The sequence below is a fragment of the Castanea sativa genome, chromosome 9, assembly GCF_040712315.1.
Source record: "Castanea sativa cultivar Marrone di Chiusa Pesio chromosome 9, ASM4071231v1".
Classification (NCBI taxonomy): Eukaryota; Viridiplantae; Streptophyta; class Magnoliopsida; order Fagales; family Fagaceae; genus Castanea; species Castanea sativa.
In genome coordinates, this window is record NC_134021.1 from 21,702,945 (window position 1) to 21,722,889 (window position 19,945).

The 19,945-nt window shown below is 40.2% G+C and overlaps 1 protein-coding gene across 1 annotated transcript; it reads left to right on the forward strand.

Annotated features, from left to right (window-relative positions):
• Positions 1-559: 559 nt before the first annotated feature.
• LOC142608582 (laccase-7-like) lies at positions 560-19,595 on the forward strand. Its single transcript, XM_075780273.1, has 6 exons — positions 560-655; positions 16,205-16,356; positions 16,726-16,970; positions 17,162-17,290; positions 17,579-18,535; positions 19,465-19,595. Exons 1-6 carry the CDS (start codon positions 560-562, stop codon positions 19,593-19,595), a joined length of 1,710 nt encoding a protein of 569 aa, XP_075636388.1.
• Positions 19,596-19,945: the final 350 nt, after the last annotated feature.

The following is a 19,945-nucleotide window of genomic DNA, read 5'->3' on the forward strand; positions in this document are numbered from 1 at the left end:
ACGATTACTATTTTTTTATGTTGAGAAAAAAATAAACACACATAGAGGAAAAAGGGTTTTTTAACATAAATACACATTACATACTCCACTTAAAAACTATGACAACTTTTAAGGAAAAGTTGGCAAATTATTTTTTGGATTTAATTTTTTTATGTATACATTTAGCTTGGCCCGAAACTTTTTTTCCTTTTGTGGCTCCGCGCTATATTCATGAAATACTAAATATTTAGTTGCACTTATCTATAACGAGACATTAATTACTATTAACTATCCCAATGAAAAGGACAGTTTGCTTAACAACAAAGATTTTTATGTGCTGTCTTTAAATTATGTTCTAATGGCTAGATAAATGTACTAGCTAAATAATTCAAGTTTCTGCAAACACAACACATTGCCAACTCAAATGCCTAGAAAAAAAAATCCATTGGATGATTGTGTATTTTAATAATAGACACACAGAACGCATGGATATTGCTCACGCTCAAGAAATCCATGTTGTCTAATATAAATAGGACCTTCATATTCTTTCCCTCTTCATCCCTCTGTAATCTTTTCTGTAATGATGATGGGTCGCTTTCAATTTTTGCTAGCATGCGCTTTAGCTCTTCTAGCTTCTTCAATAACCTCAGCAGAAACAGTGGAACATTTTTTCCATGTAACTAGCTTATCCATTTGAATGTTTTTCCATTTCTTGCTGTATTTTTCCTAGTAGTAAATGAGTGCAATGGGGTGGGGGGAAAAATGGTCTTTAGCTCCATTAGCATTACAATAAATTTAGGAACATATTATTTTCCACAACTATTGATATGAATTGTAGTAATTACTGCATGCTTAAAATCATATTAGTATTGTATTCAAGTTGAAGTGATTGATGTAATCACAACAAATATTTCGGCAGTTGTGAAAAAAGGTTCTCTCTAGCATTACTTTTGATATGTGGACTTACTTAATAGCTGACCAGTTAACTTGGAATAGTGGTTAGAGCATTCTTATTAGGGGTCCGTTTGAATAGAGTTTATTGTTGAAAATTAAAAATTGAAAACTGAAAACACTATAGCAAAATGATTTTTAAATGTGTAAATAGTACCGTGGGACCCATTTTTAATTAAAAAATTTTGAAAAGTGAAGTTTGTGGGTCCCGTGAACAGTACATGGGACCCACAGATGTGCTGAAAAGAGCTAAAAAGTCAACAAAATGCGGCTACTGTTCATGAACAGTAGCATAAACAGTAGCATTTGTCCCCTCTATCTGAAACGAGGCAGAGGAAAAAAAAAAAAAAGAGCTGAAACGTGAAACGCAGAAGTAATAATCTCTATCCAAACTCAGCCTAGGTGTGTCAAATGCCAAATATTTGGTATTTGACACACCAAACACCAAAAAAATCCCTCTCATGAGATGTTCCAAATGCCATAATTTTTACTACATGTGAACAGTATCTTTCCAAAGATGGAACGGTACGGATTGAAATGCTAAAAAAAATATAATTTTTTATTCATTTTCTCTTTCATCCTTTATGACTATCTTTCTTTTCTCTTTCTTTTTCTTTTTCTTCTTTCTTTCTCCACCACTCCATCTCTGTCACTCTCTTTTCCTCTTTTCTTCTTCCTTTTTTTTTCTTCTTTCTCCAAAAGCTTCACCTCTCTATTTTTTTTTCTTTTTTCTCTTTTTTTCCTTTTTTTCTTTTTTCTATCACTTTCTCTACGCCTCTCTCTCTCTCCTTTTTTCTTCGCCTAGACCGTTGCCATTGAGATCGGCCGTTGCCTTGGAGTTTGGCCTCATGATCGCATGTAAGTTTGGGCGTGTTTTTTTTTTTTAAGGTTGTGGGTTTCAAGTGATTATGGGTGGTGGTGGAGTTATTTTTTTGGGTAGTTGTGGATTTTTTTTTTTTTTTCCTGGTTGTGGTTTTTTTTTTAAGGTATTGTTGGTGGATGTGGGTTTGTGCCGATGGTGGCTATCGGTGTTGTTGTGGCAGTAGTTGTTGGTGGTCATTGTTGTGGCAATAGTGATTGTGGGTTTGTTTGATTTGGGATGGGTTTTGGAAGTTTGTGAATGTGGTGGGTTGTTGTAGACTTTTTTTTCTGGTTATGTTTTTTTTTTTCTTTAAGGTGGCGTTGGTGGATGTGGGTTTGTGCCGGTGGTGGTTGTGCCGTTGATGATGATGATGATGATGATGATCGGGAGGAGTTAATATATTATTTTTGTGGGGGGTAAAATGATTAAAATATGTATTTGGGCCTTGTGCCTGATTTGGTGGAAAAAGTCTGTTCGAGTATAGCCTTTGAGGCCCGCAAACCAGTTCATGCTATAAGGGTTGGAGGAGCTGTCCGAGGAGGAGCATCTCCTCGAATGGGTCAAGTAAAGGTCATAGGACATGTTAAAGGGTTTGGAGAGAGAACTCCGGAAGATCTGTTGGGTAAAGGCATGATCCACGCGGTTATTGGAAATAAGAGCGTATGATAAATATCAAAGGGGAAAAGGCTGCTACCACCACATTAAAGACCCTGCACCTACCTCCCTAGCCGCATTAATGGAGAAATGACCTCTGAACAGTAATGTTCAGCCTTCCAGCTGGTGTTTGAAGACTTCAAGAAGGTGCCGGATGGGACAAGTATCTAATTGAAAATCTATGTTACACGTGGAAGAAGAAAGGAAGAAGAAGATGGATATAAAAGAACAAGAGAGGTATGAGAAGGGGAGGACGAGAAACGGTAGTTGTAATATTGTTCTTAAGGAGAGAAAGGCAGTACAATTGGTCCTCGGATTACGTCCGAGGAGAGTTTCTTTACTATTCCCATCTATTGAACATGCCGATAACGGCAATCTAGCCTAATTCTTCTCTTTATCCAACATCCATAGTCTAGGTTTTAAGCCCACACTCTACAAATTTTATTGTATAAGACTCTTTGGGTTTGAGCCCGTCTAGTGATTGGACCAGGTACAAATTGTGCACTTACAATTGGCGTCGTCTGTAGGAACCTAGTGCTAAAGGAATTGGAACATGATGGCAGGCTTAGGTTCGCGTCATGCAGAGTCCCCAGGGTCCCAGCGTGAGGATCACTTTGAGCGTCTCAAGCGTCAAAGGGATCGAGAGGGAAGTGTGCCTACAGTACACCCCGGTGCAAACCATTCGCGTGGTGGAAGTAGAGCCACCCATGAGGATGATGCCAAGGCCATGCAAAAGGAGATTGACCACCTTAAGAACAAATTACGCCGTGTCAGACGAAGGCGGGCCTCACCTCCTTCCAATCCTTCCTCTAGGGGCTCCTAGGGAAGCAGTTACAGTCCAAGGTCTAGGACTCCTCCTAGTGAAACCTTCTCTTATCAGAAGGATGAGCTTCCGGGTCGTAGGCATAAAAAGTTTCCCCCTAGGGGCTTGGAAAATGACGCTATGAGCAGTGCGTTGCATCAGCTCTCCAAGTCCCCTTTCTCACGTAGGATCAAGAAGGGAAAGCTTCCACGATGGTTCACCCAGCCCACTTTCACCATCTATAATGACAGGACGGACCCAGTTGAGCATGTGAGTCATTTTAATCAGAAGATGGCGGTACACTCTCAGAACGAAACCTAGATGTGCAAAGTCTTTCCCTCTAGCCTGGGACCTGTTGCTATGAGGTGGTTTAACAGGCTAAAGGCGGGTTCTGTTGATTCTTTCATGGAACTTTCTAAGGCATTCGCGTCTCGATTCATTACATGCAGTAGAGTTCCTCGGCCTTTGAACTCATTGTTTTCCATGGCCATAAGGGAGGGAGAAACCTTAAAAATATATTCTGACAGATATTGGGAGATGTTTAATGAAATTGACGGTGATTTTGACAAGGTGGCGATTAACACCTTCAAGGTGGGCCTCCCAACTGATCACGATTTAAGGAAATCTCTAACCAAGAAGCCCGTGCGAAGTATACGTCGGCTCATGGATCGCATTGACGAGTATAAGAGGGTTGAGGAAGACCAACAACAAGGTGAAGGTAAGGAGAAGGTTATCCCTCAAGAGAGGAGGGATTTCAGGTCGGATAGGTACAGTAACAACAGGCCGAGGAGAGATTTCTCCGGACAATCTGGCTTAGCCACTCCTCAAGTAGTTAACACCGTATTCTGAGAACCAGTGCACCAATTGTTGGAGAAAGTCCACAAGGAGCCCTACTTCAAGTGGCCTAGTAAGATGGCTGGGGACCCTGCGAAGCAGAATCAGAACCTTTTTTGCCAATACCATCAGGATGTAGGCCATACTACTGAGAACTGCCGGACACTTTGGAATCATTTGGAACAGCTGGTCAGTGAAGGAAAGTTAAAGCAACATTTGTATCAACCCAACAAACAAGGAAACCATTCGGGTCCAAATAATCAAAAGAACAACTCATCTCAGCCACCCTTGGGAACGATTAATGTCATCTTCACTGCACTTGGTAGGACTGGCTCCTGTCCTACAAGGGTGATGACGGTGTCACATACTCCAGCCGAGGAGTCTGGCTCGAGGCCAAAAAGGATCAAAGGGAGTACATCTATTTTGGGATTCTCGGATAAGGATAAGGTTGGGACCATTCAACCACATGACGATGCCTTGGTGGTTACATTGAGGATAGGAAATTATGACGTGAGCAGAGTGATGGTTGATCAGGGTAGTGGTGCGGATATTATGTGCCATGACTTATTCAAGGGGCTTAAGTTAAAGTTGGAGGATCTCACTCCATATGATTCGCCGTTGATAAGCTTTGAAAGGAAAGCTGTCATACCGAAAGGACAAATTTGTTTTCCCGTACAGTCGGGTCCGAAAACAGTTGATGTAGATTTCATTGTGGTTGATGCATATTCCTCATACACGGCCATCGTCGCAAGGCCTTAGGTGCATGCTCTGGGTGCTGTCTCCTCGACTTTACATGTTAAGGTGAAGTTCCCTTCGGGTGGGTTGATTGAAGAAATTCTTGGGAGCCAATCAGTGGCAAAGCAATGCATATCGGCTGCAGTGCTGCATTAAGCCGAATCAAAATCCTCGGCCTCAGCTATGAAAGACTTATAGCAATTAACAACTCTGGATGCGCCCGGTGCGGTGACAGCAGAGGAGACAAAGTGCGAAGAGTTAGAAAGATTTCTTATTGATGATGACCCTGAAAGATTCTTCCAGGTTGGTGGTTGGCTACCGCATCAAGAGAAAGCGGAGTTGATTAAGTTTTTAAAAGATAATATTGACGTGTTCGCATGGGATCCTTACGAGGCTCCGGAGGTCGACCCAAGCTTCATTTACCATTATTTGAACATCAATCCTGCCATTATTCACAAGAGGCAACCACCTCGGCGTTCTTCCAAAGAACATGTTGAGGCCGTCAAGGAGGAAGTGCTCAGGCTCAAAAGGGCTGGGGCCATTAAAGAAGTTTTCTACTCGGAATGGTTGGCGCATACTGTTGTAGTAAAAAAGAAGACCAGGAAGTGGAGAGTATGTGTGGACTTCACAGACCTGAACAAAGCCTATCCCAAGGACTCATTCCCAATGCCTCGTATCAATCAGCTGGTGGACGCTACGGTTGGACATCCTCGGATGAGTTTTTTGGATGCCTTCCAAGACTATCACCAGATACCTTTGCATTGGATGACCAGAAGAAAACCCTTCATTACTCCTACAGGAAATTATCACTATAAAGTGATGCCATTCGGTTTGAAAAATGCAGGGGCTACTTACCAAAGGATGATGACCAAGATGTTCGAATCCCAGCTTGGAAAGACTATTGACGTATATGTGGATGATATGGTGGTGAAGAGCAAGACGGTACCTATGCATGTGAAAGACTTAGATGACACCTTTCAAACACTTAGGAAGTACAAGTTGCGCCTTAATGCCTCCAAGTGCTCTTTTAGGGTGGGCTCTGGTAAGTTCCTTGGCTATATGGTGACTCATAGAGGAATAGAAGTAAATCCGGCACAGGTCAGGGCCATCCATGGTCTGCAACCACCTTGGAATCCGAAGGAAGTTCAGAGGTTGACAGGGATGACTGCTGCTCTCAGTAGGTTCATTTCTCGGTCTGCTGATAGGTGCAGACCTTTTTTTCAGTTGCTGAATAAGTGGAAGGGATTCCAATGGTCTGAGGAGTGTGCTTTGGCTTTTCAACAACTTAAAGAATATCTTTCCCGGCCACCCATCATGTCTCGACCGGAGGTCGATGAAGTCCTATTTGCATACATAGCTGTAGCTATCCATGCAGTCGGTTTGGTTTTAATATGGGACGACAGTGGAGTACAGAGATCGGTTTACTACGTTAGCAAATCTTTGAATGAAGCCGAGGTGCAATATCTACCTTTGGAAAAGGCGATTCTGGCCATAGTTCATGCTACGCGGAAGCTTCCTCATTACTTCCAATCCTACACCGTTATGGTTTTGACACAACTTCCTCTCAAGTCGGTATTGCGAAGTGCTGACTACTCAAGAAGGGTGGCCAAGTAGGGAACTATTCTGGGAGCCTTCGATATCAAATATATGCCTCGCACCTCCGTGAAGGGTCAAGTCCTTGCCGATTTGGTGGCAGAATTCACCGACCCCTCATTAGAAGAAACTGCACAGGAGTTGCACATGGATGAAAAATCAGTTGGTATTATCACAGGCCAAGGGCTTCCGGTCTGGAAAGCATATGTTGACGGTGCGGCTAACCAGAGAGGATCAGGCATCGGACTTGTTTTAGTATCCCCTGAAGGAATCACCTTTGAAAAATCGTTGAGATTAGCGTTTTCGGCCACTAATAACGAGGCTGAGTACGAAGCTATCTTAGTTGGTATGGATATGGTCTAGAAAATGAGGGGGAAGTCAGTTCATATGTCCTCGGATTCTCAGTTAGTTGTGGGCCAGGTAATGATGACTATAGAGGCTAGGGATCCGAGAATGCAAGAATACCTGGCTAAGGTCAAGTGTTTATAATCCAAGTTTGACTCTTTTATCCTGACGCATGTCTCTCAAAGTGGAAACACACATGCAAACTCATTGGCCACTTTGGCAACGTCCTCGGCTCAAGGTTTGCCTAAGATTATCCTCGTCGAAGATTTGCTGAAATCGGCTTTAACAACCGCAAGTGCCATCTGTATCCATCTGATAAGGCTCGGACCAAGCTGGATGGACCCCGTAGTTTCTTTTCTGAAAAGCGATGTTTTGCCCAAAGAGAAGTCTAAAGTAGATAAAATTCGTCGAAAGGCACCTCGATTCTGGTTGTCCGAAAATCAGAAGTTGTATAAACGTTCTTTTTCCGCACCATACCTGCTGTGTGTACACCCAGAGGCGACAGAGGCACTTTTGGAAGAATTGCACGAGGGGATTTGTGGAAGTCATACTGGAGGGAGATCTCTAGCCCATAGAGCTCTGACTCAGGAATATTGGTGGCCCAATATGTAGAGAGAGGCTTAGGACTACGCAAGAAAATGTGACCAATGCCAGAGATTTGCTCCCAACATCCATCAGCCTGGGGGTGTCCTTAACCCTTTGTCTAGTCCTTGGCCGTTCGCTCAATGGGGGTTGGTTATAGTTGGGCCCTTCTCGAAGGTTATGGGAAATAAAAGATGGTTACTTGCAGGAACTGATTACTTCACCAAGTGGGTTGAAGTTGAACCTTTATCAAATATTAGGGATGTAGACACTGAGAAATTTATCTGGAAGAACATTATCACTAGATTTGGGGTACCTCATACACTTATTTCAGATAATGGTGTGCAATTTGATAGTAAAGCTTTCAGGAAGTATTGTAGCGACTTGGGCATCACAAACAGATACTCCACTCCAGCTTATCCTTAGGGAAATGGGCAAGTCGAGGCCGTTAACAAGGTTATAGTTAGTGGACTCAAGAAGAGGCTGGATGACACAAAGGGTAGATGGGTAGAAGAGTTACCACACGTTTTTTGGATATATTAGACTATACCGCGAAGATCCACGGGAGAAACACCCTTCTCCATGACTTACGGGGCTGAGGCAGTGATACCTTTGGAATCTGGGTTTCCAACGTTAAGGACGAGTTCTTTCAACCCAGAAAATAACGATGGCCTGCTAGAGAAAAGCTTGGATCTAGTTGAGGAATGGCGAGAGGCTGCCGTAGTTCAACTGGCTTATTATCAGCAAAAGCTCAAACGAGGATATGATGCTCATGTGAAACTAAGGCCACTTGCCCTTGGAGATTTGGTCTTGAGGAAAGTCCTGGGTACTTTTAAAAATCCAGCGTGGGGAAATTTAGCACCTACCTAGGAAGGACCATACCGAATCACTTTTGTAGCGGGTATAAGGTCTTATCGCTTAGCTGATCTAGATGAAAAAACTGTACAACGCCCTTGGAATGTAAATAACCTGCGAAGGTATTACTATTAATGAAAGTCACTTTTGTCATGACTGTTTAATTATCATTATGTAATACTTCAATTCATTATTATGAATATAAAACAGAGACTTGGTCATATATGGTCCTCGGACCACGTACCTCGTGGAAATTGATATCTTATTGGTTGCTAAACAGAACCTTAGTTACGTTGAGTCCTCGGACCTTCTACTTTGGAAAAATTAACACTTCGAGTTACTCATTATGAATATCAAACAAAAATTTGGTCATGTATGGTCCTCGGACCATGTACCTCATGAAAATTGATATCTTATTGGTTGTTAAACAGAACCTTAGTTACGTCGGATCCTTGGACCTTCTACTTTGGGGAAATTAACACTTCGAGTTACTTATTATGAATATCAAACAGAAACTTGGTTATGTATGGTCATCGGACTATGTACCTCGTGAAAATTGATGTCTTATTGGTTGTTAAACAGAACCTTAGTTATGTCGAGTCATCGAACCTTCTACTTTGGAGAAATTAACAGAAGTCATGCTTCATGAATATTGATGTATTGATAAACCATGGTAAGTTCGGTGGATTACTTTATGCCCCAAACTAAATACTAAGGTAAGTCTTAGACTGTGTGTTATTGTATTACATATATTACGGTTTTGAGGCATAATTTATTTGCTGGTGATTAAAATTGATACAGTGTATTTACTTTTATTTGGAGTTATTGATGATTGAAATGTTGAAAAGGCTTCACTGTGCATTGGGATATTGAGTTAGTTATTCCATACATGTAATTTACATTAAGGTAAAATGAATTAGTGTGTTACTATTGGAGATTGGAAATCATTTAAAGAACAACCTTTTTAGGTCTCTCATTACTTCTATCAAGGGATACAATGGAAATATAATTTTGAAATAAAAAGGTTAAAGTAAAAGCCTTAATACAAAAATTTGTTACATGAGGGAAAGGGGGTCCTAACTGGCCTATGCTTTAAGTCTTGGTGGGGGGTCCTGCTTGGCCTTGCTGGCAACTTCTTTGGTCTTGTCCACCTCCTCTGTCTGTTTAAGCTCCGCTTCAAATGAAGTCTGGACTTGTTTCCTTTTGTCCTTTGTCAATGTTGGAGGAACGTTTGGCTCGGCATCACTGCTCGGACGCTTCTCGGCTTCGCCGCCCTGTTCCTTCTCTTTGTCGGAACCAGCAGATTCTTTAGGAGTTGGAATGGGCTCTTGGATGATGGATGGCTATGTGGAAGGCGTAGTCTCGAGGGTAGGTGCGTCCAAAGGAAGTTCCTCGAACACTTGGATGTCCCGAGGAATCTAAATGTTCTCGGGTTTCCTCAATTCCAAAGTCGAGGGAATTCCAGCCACGTTCAAGGCTTCTGCCTACACTTGTTGGCAATACTCCCTACATAGCTCTGCCAACTCCTCTGTCAGTCGGTCTTTTGTTGTCTCGACCCCTTCATTGAAAGCAGCCTTCTTAGCAGCCTCCATGGTTTCCTTAAGGGCACAAGTCTCTTCCTTCGCTTGAGCAAGCTCCTTGTTTAAATTAGAGTTTTCCTGCCGAGCTTTGGACAAGTCCTCGTCCTTTTGGTGCTGGAGTTTGCGTTGCCCCTCCACTTGAGTTCTAGTCGTTTTAAGGCTAGGTTCGGCACCGTTTCTCTCCCTCTTTTCATCTGCCAACTTCTTGGTCAGATTCTCATTCTCCGCTAGGGCTCGGCCTAAGGCCTTCTCGGTCTCAACTCTGATCTGGAGTTCGGCTGTAGCCTTTTTCCGAGAGTCTTCCACCCATCTTTCTGCAGCAAAGACTTCTTGAATGGCCTGCATTGAAATATTAAACAAATGCATTATTGTTGAAGCAAATTCAAAGTGCATATGGATGATCGTACGCTAAAAGGTAATGAAAGCAGTAAGATGGAGGTAATTGAAGGACACCTACCAAAGCCAAGTCCTTTTTTAGGGAGAGAAAGAGATGTGGTTGAGTCATCTTATTTAGAGCCTCCGTGTCCTTTGGTAGGAGAAGAGGCTGCTCCAGTGCGTCAGCCAGGTGGTGAGCATGCCCTTGCTGGAATGCCCTGATGCTAGACTGGCAAGAAATGGGGACCCTTTCTAGTTTTAGCTTAGGAGACCAATTGGCCTGTGCCTTGCGTACCTCGGCCAGGTCACGGCTTTCCCCGCTTTCCACTGAAGAAGCGCGCGTCTTACCTTTGCTTACTTTTTGTTGTTGTTGTTGCCTACGTGTCTTCTGCTTCTCCATCTCTCCCTTCTCGGCTTCATTCTTCCTCTTCTTCTTAAGTCCCGGGGCATGAATCTTAGGATCAATAGGAGGAGGGGGTGGTGGCAGAATGGAAGGAGGTTGCGACCTAACTGCGCCCTTTTTAGGAGCCTGTGTGCCTCACCTCGTCATCAACTTTCTAAGGGTAGACATGTCGTCTTCCTCAGAGATAGAGTCGAGCTGTGCTATTAGCAAACCCTTTATGCCAAAAGTTTTTGCAAGCGCGTGTTCTTCGTCCAAGAGAATGACGAGGTGATCTTCTTAAGGCCTCTCAGCTTCTTCAAGGCAAAACTGATCAATTTCCTTATCAAGCGAGTGTTGTGAGGATGTTGGTTCTTCTCGGATGGCTATCGTCTGGGAATGCGCCGAGAGAGGAATTGCTGCGATAGGGCGAGAGTACAAGATGACGGAGGGGTCGTCCGGGAGTTCGTGGACGGAAAGGAAGCCTTGTCTTGAAATATCTATCCTTTTGCGTCTTTGGTCACCTACGGTGATCGCGTTGCCAATCTCTTGGAAGTTGTCTGATAAAGGATCGTATCCTAATATCAGGTGGGCCGCCCTCACTTACAGGTCTTCGCTTACAAACACTTCGGATCGAAGAGCGCGATTGAAGTCCGCAACGCTGCAGAGGCTCAGATGAGGCCGTACGTGTTATTTGTCTACAAAAAACATCCGAAGAGACAAATGTAGTTAGGTCAGCAGCGAATATCAGGTAAAAAGGGAATAACAAACAAGATAACCAGAAATTGTGAAGTTAATAGGACTAGGTCACAGGTTAGGGAATCTAACTCCTATAGAGTCACACCTGGGTCTCCCCATTTGACTGGGTAATGAGGGCCGTCAGACCAGTTTCCTGAGGCGATAAGATAGTCGCCTGTCATGCCTTTGTTGGATTTGGGAAGGCAGGATATGAGCCTAACAATACTAGATTTGGATTTAAGTTAATACCCTACATCTTTAAGTTTATGGCACTCGTACATGTAAACGACGTCGTGCCATGTAAGGTTCAGACCCATTTGTTCATTTAGAGCATCGACATAACCTAAGATTCTAAACACATTTGGTGTGCATTGATCTGGGCATAACCTATGGTTACGTAGGTACTCGCTGGTCACGTTTTTCATGGGAAGGGTCATCCCACCCTCTAGGAATGCGATAATGGGGATGATAACTTCTCCCTCTGTTCTAGCGTTACCTATGGCTTCTACAGGGCAATATCTCAAGCCTACGTCTTGGGGAATATGATATTTGGCCTGAAAGCCCTCCATACCGGCGTCGGTATCTACTAAACACTTAAATCTACCCATTTGGTTGGGGTGTGAATGTATATTTGGAGAGAGAAAGGGTGTAATTGGTGGCCGAGGACAATAGCCGAAGAGAAATGAATAGAGAAGATTGAGAACTTACGGGAAATAGTTAGACGATTTTTCACGAGCTTCTTGGGAGGAAAGAGAATGAGTAATTCTTAGATGTGATTGATTTCTAAAAGGATGGATGGAGATTCGGTTTCCTAGGCGTTTTGGCGTGTGGGAGGCGGCCTCGAATCAGAGTTATCCCGCCCAAATTTTGAGAAGGAACCTGGACCGTTGGATGTGCATCGACATAACTTGCAGTCATTAATGCGAGCATTCCTTATTTCGAAGCGTCAAGGGCGGTTTAAAAGAAGCGAGATGACCCCAACACGTGTGGCGGTTCGCAAAGTGTGTGGAGGCTGCGCTGTTGGTTCAAAACTCCATTTCTCTCCTCGGATGGTGGGAAAAATGAAGTTTTGAGGGGCTATTGTGGGGGGTAAAATTATTAAAATATGTATTTGGGCCTTGGGCCTAATTTGGTGGAGAAAGCCTATTTGAGCATAGCTTTTGAGGCCCGCAAACCAGTTCATGCTATAAGGATTGGAGGAGCTGTCCGAGGAGGAGTATCTCCTCGAATGGGTCAAGTAAAAGTCATAGGACATGTTAAGAGGCTTGGAGGGAGAACTCCGGAAGATCTGTTGGGTAAAGGCATGATCCACGCGGTTATTGGAAGTAAGAGCGTATGATAAATATCAAAGGGGAAAAGGCTGCTACCAGCACATTAAAGACTCCGCACCTACCTTCCTGGCCGCATTAATGGAGAAATGACCTCTGAACAGTAATGTTCAGCCTTCCAGCTGGTGTTTGAAGACTTCAAGAAGGTGCCGGATGGGACAAGTATCTAATTGAAAATCTGTGTTACACATGGAAGAAGAAAGGAAGAAGAAGATGGATATAAAAGAACAAGAGAGGTATGAGAAGGGGAGGACGAGAAACGATAGTTGTAATATTGTTCTTAAGGAGAGAAAGGCAGTACAATTGGTCGTCCGAGGAGAGTTTCTTTGCTATTCCCATCTATTGAACACGCGGATAACAGCAATCTAGCCTGATTCTTCTCTTTATCCAACATCCATAGTCTAGGTTTTAAGCCCACACTCTACAAATTTTATTGTATAAGGCTCTTTGGGCCTAAGTCCATCTAGTGATTGGACCGGGTACAAATTGTGCACTTACAATTTTAATGTGTAGTAAATATTATTTTAATATATAGAATTGAAGGATAAAACATCTGATGAATGAAATATTGTAAAATAATGTGGTAAAATAATAAAGTAAGCTTTTAGTGTGTCAAAATGGCATTTTTTATGAAACGGGGGATAAGAATACTCTTATGTGGCGTTTGGTATGGGGGAATGTTTTAGGATTCCCAGGAATGTTTAAAGATTCCTATGTTTGGTTGCAAATTACGCTTGGGAATCAGATGCCAGGGGAATCTGGATTCCCCTCTTAAACCCCTCTCAGTGGGAATGTGGATTCCCTCTAAAACAGGTAGGAATCCAGATTCCCAAACTTAAAAGAAATTATATTTTTTATAAATTGACAATTTTAACCTTTTTTCCTTATCATTTAAGCAATTAAGATAAACTATAAACAAATTATCAATATCTTCTCTTTTGTCTTTATCTTTTCCCGCCAAAACAATATAAGGATAAACAACCCTGTTAATATATTTTTTAACAAGATTATATTTAGATTTTACGTGTGAAAAAAAAAGTTTGAAGGAGACTCTCCATTATTGCCAGGTATTCAGCTTTTATTTTTTATTTTTTGTTGAGAAATCACATTTACCGTTGTGTGTATTGTACAACAAAACTTTAATGAATTTATTTTCATGAGAATTTGTTAATGTTTCTATCCGTATCTCAGATCTTCGTTTTGTTTAATTTATAGCAATATATAAATTAAAGTATAATATGATGAAGTTTCTAAGGTTTGATATGAACATCTTTATCATTTTCTTTGTCCTTCAATGGAGGGCCGGAAAAAAAAGACAAAATTGAAAATGAAGCTATTGTATGGCTTATATCAATGCTTTGCGACTTGTCTTAGGAAGTGAAGATAGTGACTTTGAAAAAAAATGAGGAAACAAAGGATAGAAGGGCACAAAAAAAGGCGAGGCTCCTAAACTAAGAGAGTCCAGCCTCATTCTGAACAACATTTACAAAAGAAGGACCATCTTGCTAAGTTATGGCAGCCAAATTTCCAGCTCTAGGCATTGAAATTCCAGCTAGATTGCTCCGAAAGGTCCGAAGGGCATCCTTTGCAAAAGTGACAAGCCGCCACTGTGAGACAGGCTTTGACTTACTCAAAGCTTCAATGCAGGCCTTAGAATTCCCTTCAAACAACATCTGATCTACATTCAATTGTCTAGCCAAACTAACCGCCCAAAGGATTGCTTTTGCTTTTGCTTTTGCTTTAGCTTGGACATGGATGTTGGTTTTTTTTTTTTTTTTCTTATTTCATAAAAAAAAGTTTCGAAATCTATGCTCTTAGTTAACTATTAATTTTTCCCAATTTTGTAAGGAAAAAAATTAATGGAAAAGAAAATTTTAAATTTCTAGAAACTTGTTAGGAATTTTTTTTTTTTAAATTGATTTTTTCTGCCATTTTTTTTTATACATATCATAAAAGTAGTGTCAAAATAATTCATTAACAAAGAGGTACCATTAATTAGTTCAAATTAGGTGACACCCTTGTTTACCTGTCGATTGAGCAAATTACAATATCATTGATTAAAAACGTCAATTTCATATTAATTCTAAAATATTTTTTTTATCTATCTATTTAGAGGAAGATATTTTTAATAGTTTATATATATTTTTCATTATTTATTTAAAGGAAATTTTTTTTAAAGGACTTAGTAGTTCACATTCAAATCTAAGGACAAAATGGGAAAAATAAATAATTCATTTAAGATTCCTGAGAATACACCAAACATTATCATCTCACATTCCTAGGAATCTCCAAATGAAACCAAACATAGGAATAAATACATTCCTAGGAATGTGATTCCTAGGAATCACATTCCTAGGAATCTGGATGCCAGAAGTAATGTGGATTCCCCCGTACCAAACGCCACATTAGACCATTCTTATCAAGAATGCTAAATATTTTAGCATTTAGCACTTTATCAATTTTAACATACTATTTTACAATCCACCAAATATCAAACATTCTATTTTTTTTACAATTTCATTTAAATAATATTATTTTTATTTATCACTTTCTCTCTCTTTCCACCACTTTCTTCTCAACGGCTAGCCACTTTCAGCCACCACCACCATAAACCATCAACATTCAACAGCAAACCCAGACCAGCCAACCTACTACCACCATAATCAGCATCCATCCAAAAATCAACCCCATAGCAACAACAAAAAAAAGCAACAACAACAAAAACTAAACTAAACTTGAGAGAGAGAAGCTCACCGTGAGAGGAAGAGAGGGAGGCGGAGGATAGAGCGGCGAACAAAACCCACAAACCCAAGACCCACGGTGGCCACGGCAAGCAAAACCCATCAAACCCAAGACCACCACAAGTCATAGCACCACCGTGAAGAGAGAGAGAAATCTTCAATTAAAGGAGTGGAACCCGGCGGAGGATAACCCACGCTCCGACCCACGAACAATCAAACCCACACTTCGATCCACCCTTTGATCCACAATCCAAACCAAAAACCCACACTCCGACCCACGACTCCTTCGATCCATGCAGACCCACGAAGAGAGAACAAAGAACAAAGAACAGAGGGAGAGAACAAAGAACAGAGGGAGAGAACAGAGAACAGAGGGGGACCATCAGACCACATCGGACCACCATTGTCGAACCAAAACCATCGTTGGACCAGAACCATCGCCGGATTACATCCATCAGTAGAGAGAAGGGAGATAGGAAAGAGAAGAGAGAACTGAAAACGGAGAGAGAGTTGTGAGAATAAAAAACTTTTTTTTTTTTACAATTCAGGCTACAGTGAGCTTGTATTAATACAAGCTCACTGTAGCAGTATGGCAAAAAGTTTACAATTTGAAAGTTTTGATGGAGTTGCTTTTTTTGGTGTTTTGATGCTAAAATTTAACATATACCCCATTTAGCATCCTTAATGAGAATGCTCTTAGTGTAAGCCTTACCCTTAGAAATGCTATTCCTTTTTCTCTTTCTTCCTCACCAATCAACCCTAGTTACGTGGGGAGTTGACTATTATCTCATGTGCCTATATTTGAGATGTAATTAACAGTACATCAAATTTTTGTTATTATAACAATTCTTAATTATTATTGTTGTTGCAGGTGCAAAACCTTACTGTCCAACGGCTGTGCCATGAGCAAGTGATAACTACAGTAAATGGAACCCTACCTGGTCCTGTAATAAGTGTTCGAGAGGGTGATAACCTTGTGATCCACGTAGTTAATCAGTCTCCCTATAACATTACTATCCACTGGTAAATCCTTATTATGCTATACAACTAAAAGTCTGCTTAATTAGCCATTCTTTCTTTTTTTTTCGTATTTAATTATAAGGTAAAAAGAGGCTTCAATGCTTTCATTGGAAAACAATAAGAAGTTAAATTTATATATGCATGTATAGTGTATACACAACTTTTTAATAAAAAGAATGAAATTAATCTGTTGAGAATGCCCCAAAATTTAAGGCTAAGACAAGTAGTTGTTGTTGATGCGTTGACATATTAGTATATAATTGAATAAAGGGTTATTTCCGAAAGAGCATAAGTTTATGAATGCATGTAGATATATTTTGTGAAAAACTGTAGGTAAATTATTATTGTATCGCCATGGAAATTTTGATGCAGGCATGGAGTGTTTCAACTATTGAGTGCATGGGCAGACGGACCTTCATTTGTAACTCAATGTCCCATACGTCCTGGCCGAACTTATGCTTACAGATTCAACATCACTGGACAAGAGGGGACTCTTTTTTGGCATGCTCATGTCTCGTGGCTCCGTGCAACTGTGTATGGAGCACTTATTATCAAACCAAGATTTGGAAACTCTTATCCATTTCCATCTCCTTACGAAGAATTTCCGATCTTATTGGGTATCAACTCCTAACATTCTTAAATGTTTGATCATATGAATATTGATAGAATAGAAATTTCTAACAAAGTAACAATGAAGTTTATCTCCAAGACTATGCTGCTGTTTGGGCAATGCATAAAACACATACAACACAGGCCTAATTCCTAATGTAAATATAAATAGCTAATGGTCCTTTAAATGTGATTGCAGGGGAGTATTGGGATGCTAATGTCGTTGATGTCGAGAACCAGGGTCTAGCAACAGGTGCCCCACCTAAAAATTCCGACGCTTTCACAATCAACGGACAGCCCGGTGATCTCTACCCATGTTCTCAAACTGGTATGTAATAATCAGTCACACACAAATCCCCATAATTTAAGTTTTTTATCTCCCCTATGACTTGTTGACTAAATTTTCCTTAAGAAAGAGCAGCTGCACTTTTTGTCACAATCTGTTAAGGCGGTCGAGTATATATGAGTGGTGAATTTGAGCAATCATTTTCACATAAACTTATCAGTTTTTCTCCTCCATTTAGTTAACCACTTCAGTGCTGATAATAGTGATGGAACAAAAATTGTGTACTCACTTTCTCTTATTAAAAAGTTGGTTCTTTTACAATTTTTTCAGACACATATAAGCTTGAGGTGATCCAAGGAAAGACCTATATGTTACGCATCATTAACGCTGCACTCAATAACCAACTTTTCTTCAAAATTGCCAATCATAAAATGAAAGTTGTAGCAATTGATGCTGCTTACACCGAAACTTATGCCACTGATGTTATTATCCTTTCTCCCGGCCAAACCACTGATGTTCTTTTCACTGCTGATCAACCTTTGGGTTCTTACTACATGGCCGCAAGACCCTACTTTAGTGCCCAAGGCTTACAGTTCGATAACACAACCACAAGTGGCATCATTGTCTATCAGGGTGCCAAATCAGCAACTCCCATAATGCCATCCCTGCCTGCTTTCAATGACACACCCACAGCTTACAAGTTCTACACCAATCTCACTGGGTTTCCAGGTGGGCCCCATTGGGTCCCAGTGCCACTTCAGGTGGACGAGCACATGTTTATCACATTTGGGGGTAGTCTAGCACCATGTGGAGGAGGGAGTGCCACTTGTGCAGGTCCATTTGGGCAGCGATTGTCTGCGAGCATGAACAATGAATCATTTCTGCTCCCTAGTAAATTGTCAATGTTACAAGCATTCTTTTACAATAATAAGAATGGGGTTTATACAACTGATTTTCCTGATAACCCTCCATCGGTGTTTGATTACACCAACTCCAGCAACGCTTTAAATCAGTCCATGTTATTTGCACCAAAGAGTACAAAAGTAAGGACACTGAAGTACGGTTCAACAGTGGAGATTGTTCTTCAGAACACAGCCTTAATAGCGACAGAGTCTCATCCTATCCACTTTCATGGTTTCAACTTCCATGTGTTAGCACAGGGTTTTGGAAATTATGACTCCGAAAATGATCCCCGAAAGTTCAATTTGGTCAATCCACAAATCCGTAATACTATAGCCGTGCCAACTGGGGGTTGGGCTGTTATCAGATTCACAGCAAATAATCCAGGTTATATTTCTACCTTGCCTCTTATTTATTTTTTTCTCTTATATTATTTTGTAATATTATTAGAGTTGAGTTTAAATTACCTTGACAAATAACTTTTAAACTATGTTACATCAATAAATATTTTTTTTATTTGATTCAAATTTTGAAAACTCCACCGTTAGAGTGGATTTTCTTATTATAATCTACATGTTTACAAAATTTCAAGATGATCTGAAATCAATAAATATGTCATCGATTAAATAGTTATATTTCAAGCTATTTATTTATAATTGGGCATAAAAGATGGGTTTCTAGCTCAAATATAAATAGCACTTGAATAGCATGAAACTTGGTATAAGTATTAAGAATGTAGAGAACATATAATTTAATGTGAAAATTTTGAAACATTAATATAAAAAATATTATTAGATAGTGTAATATAGTTTAGAGTTACACATATCAATTAAAAAACCCTCATTTCCTCCACAACGGAGAAAAAAAAATCAAAGAACCCTGAATATTCGCAAAACTCCGTACAACTATTTTTTAACCAAGAAAAATAATTTACAGTAAAAACAAGATACACTTGGATTAGAAAAATCTATGGTCTAAAAAAACGATTGGTTATTTAATTTTATAGTAATTGCATAATTAATTTAAAACTTTTGGTGTATCAGAAAGTTTGATTTCTTGACAATGATTTAAACCAATTTTTGTTAGTTTGTCATCATTAAATCTTACTTCTGCTCATCACCGCACACCCTTGGTACGATGGTCACTTTACAAATATAAATGCTTGTAGAGTGTAGGGAGCAAAGTTTGGAGTTCAAATTTCTAGAAGGGAACTTTCACACACATATACACTTAAATTAAGCTATAATAGAATTTCTATCTTGTATCAAAATAAAAATTTACTTATGCTCGATGAAAACATGAACATTATAATACAGGTATCTGGTTTGTACATTGCCATTTAGAATTGCACTTGTCATGGGGTTTGGCCATGGCTTTTGAAGTTGAGAATGGACGTACACCCTCTTCTACGCTGCCTCCACCGCCAATTGATCTACCCAATTGTTAAATATTTGTTCCACGCTGTTTTCTGATGTTCTTTCATTATTTATATTTGTAATTTGATTTTCAAATTTCACATTACTGGTTTGCAAGGTGCCAACTATGTCATTGGCATTTGTAATGAAGTTTTTTTTTTTTTTTTTTACAAAATAAAAATTCTATTCTAATCTATTTTAAGTATATATGCATGTGTGTGAAACTTCCTCCTGAAAAATTTAACTCCAACCCTTATTCTTCACACCTCATAAACACTTATTTTTGTGGAGTGACTATCACATCAAGGGTATGCAGTAGTAGCATTTGCAATGAAGTTAATCTTAATCAGTTCTCATTCTATTCATTTTGAGTATTTGCATT